Source organism: Arachis duranensis, chromosome 9 (genome assembly GCF_000817695.3).
Source record: "Arachis duranensis cultivar V14167 chromosome 9, aradu.V14167.gnm2.J7QH, whole genome shotgun sequence".
In the NCBI taxonomy this organism is placed as follows: Eukaryota; Viridiplantae; Streptophyta; class Magnoliopsida; order Fabales; family Fabaceae; genus Arachis; species Arachis duranensis.
The window spans coordinates 12930853-12933498 of record NC_029780.3 but is presented as its reverse complement, the minus strand read 5'-3'; the positions used below and the strand labels follow the sequence as shown (position 1 = coordinate 12933498).

Sequence of the window (2646 nt, the reverse complement as noted above, 5' to 3'; positions counted from 1 at the left end):
TCCTCTGTGCTCTTGTTTGTGTCTCTGAAGCTAAGAGAATGAATACTGCAACTATGTCAATTACAACTGACGCCAGTGCTGACAAAATCATATGGAAACAAATTGAGGTTTCTGAGAGGTAATATATACTATGCTTTTCTTTCTTATTGCAAATTGGGATTCTACCCACAGACTCATGTTTCAAAGTTAACTCTTCTACTCCATTGAATAGATAACATCATGAATTGGGATATCATTGAAAAATAGAAGTTTTGTAAACAACTACTTATTTACATATCCATGTGTTTTTGCACTGCAGCTACCTTGTTTGCTCCATGTATGAAGAAGCCACTTCGATAGCTATCTCCATTTTGAAGCACTTGCAAGACGATTCTTCTGGTGTTGCAATGCAGGATATGTGGGAATCAGCTGCCATGGTCCTGGTTCAATCACTCAATCAACTTGGCAGGTAACTTGTACACTGTGGGATGAGGCCCCTAGCTGTTACTGTTTAACAAATTTTAGTTAGTTGAAATATTTTATACTCCCTAGAGTCCATATAATTTTTCATTTATAAAATTTCATTTGGTCCCAAATAAGTGTCCATTTAGAAAACTGGGCAACACTAATTAAGTGTTAGTTTGGATTGGTTTATTTGAGTTAAAAAAGTACTTTTAATAAAAAGAAGTACTTTTATTAAGTTTTAAACTCGTTTGGATACATCTTTTAAGGAAAGTACTTTTATTAAAAAAAGTAGAAGCAAAAGACATTTTTAATATTTGAAAACTCTCTTTAAAAGTTTATCCAAATGTGAAATAGTTTTTGTCTATTAGAAAAAGATCTTTTTATAATATAGCCAATCCAAACTAACCCTAACTGTTTCTAGTAACCCTATTAAATGAAAGAGAGAGATTAAATGTAATTGTGTATGCTCACTTAAATTTATCTCTAATAAAGATGTTCTAAATCATTTGCTTAATCTGTGTGCATAATTAAAACTGCACAATTATTTGGGACCAGAGAAAGTCATTCCTATCACTTGTGGTATTCAATAACCACTCTCGTAGTTGGTTAAATTTCTAGGTTCTTTTCTTTTTTATGTAACATTTTTTTTAATTTTTTTCTATAATATTTACTATTGTGGTCTTTGATCAGCAATCACTGAATTATGATTCATGAATCTATGGACTGTTTTAGGGCACCGGATATTCTCAATCAACTTCGATCGTATTTCACTTCAGTCAAAACTATCCCTTCTCAAGTTCTTCTTACCGGGTAAGCTTTAGTTTCACTTGTTGCATTTTCTCCTAATCTTGATTACTCTATAATTACAATTTAACGTTCCAGATATGGAGAGCTTATAGTCATCTTGTTTGATTGTTTTTATTTTTTATGTTGACTGTGAAGATACATCCCAGATAGCTTATTCAGGACTCTACATTTTGTGCTTGTGTCTGTATCAATCTTGTAGTGTCTGACAAGGGTTTTTTATTCTTATTTCCATATAATGTGAATTTGGGATTATGGCAACGGTTTAAGCAGAGTCATACTCATCTCTCTCTCTCTCTCTCTCTCTCTCTCTCTCTCTCTCTCTCTCTCTCTCTCTCCAGAGTTTGTTTTCAAATAGCTGAGGGTTCTATATCTGGCATTCGAGAATTTCTGGAGGAATTTCTTAATGGATGGAATCTGGGGGATGGACAATATGTTGCTGTTATTGCTGAGGCAAAGAAAGAGTGCGGAAGTAAATATAACAAGCACTTAGTTCTTGGAATTGATGAATACTTGGAAGTTGTCGAGGTTTATGCGGTCACACTTCTTGCCACACTTCTAAAAGATGTGGATCTTGCAATCTCTTGGGTTGAGAATGCTTCACTGCCTGAGGAAAACCGACAGGTAAACATTAATCAAGGTTAATTTTCCTCTGTAGAATTAATTTATCTTATTGTATTTATCAAAGTTAATTCTTTTATTATTTGGAATTTGAAGTGGAGATACAAATCAGATTTGTGGTGGTTTCCGGTGAAAATAAAAACATGTATTAGACCATATGTTCTAACTTCATAAAAAGAAGGGGGAAACTCTTTTTGAACATATTGATCTCAATTCTCCTTGGTGTGTTTTTCATCTCTGTTTACTACAGTCCTAATTCTGTTATACCATTGTATTTGTAGGGACTTCGGAGAAGGTTAAACTCAATGCACTGTTCTAAAAGTGCAAAATTTTCTCAAGTTTCCTCTCCTACAAGTGACAATGCGGCTTATTCTGTTAATGAGCAAAATGTATGTGAAGGATCACATAAATCTTTAAACGGCAAAGATTCAGACAACAGAAAGTACGGTTCAAAAATTGTTCCAAGACTAGCTGAGCGAATAGAACCATGCTTCTGGTGCTTTCGTGCGATCAATTTGAAGTTTGGCAATACAAAGTTTGTAATATCTAGTGGGAAGATTATACTCAGTTGTTTGTTCCTGTTCATCTATTATGTTTACAGAAGGAAGCAAGCTACTATAAAAAGGTACTGACTATTATTCATGCCTCTCGAGTAATAAATTCTAATTTTTTAGTTTAATAGTCAATACACCAAGAATTTATTAGCCACGTCTTACTGTGGAATTTGGAGCACATACCTCCATTTCATATAAAAGTAGATTCAGGATAACTTAACCT

General features: G+C 33.7%; 1 protein-coding gene across 1 annotated transcript in view; it reads left to right on the top strand.

The window, feature by feature from the left end:
* Window positions 1–2646, top strand: part of LOC107464770 (protein APEM9) — a 4743-nt gene that overhangs the window by 593 nt on the left and 1504 nt on the right. The window contains exons 2-6 of the mRNA XM_021130588.2: window positions 31–118; window positions 299–448; window positions 1177–1254; window positions 1590–1872; window positions 2151–2494. Coding sequence (XP_020986247.1) covers window positions 39–118; window positions 299–448; window positions 1177–1254; window positions 1590–1872; window positions 2151–2494 — 935 coding nt within the window. The 5' untranslated portion in view covers window positions 31–38. The remainder of the gene's footprint in view (window positions 1–30; window positions 119–298; window positions 449–1176; window positions 1255–1589; window positions 1873–2150; window positions 2495–2646) is intronic.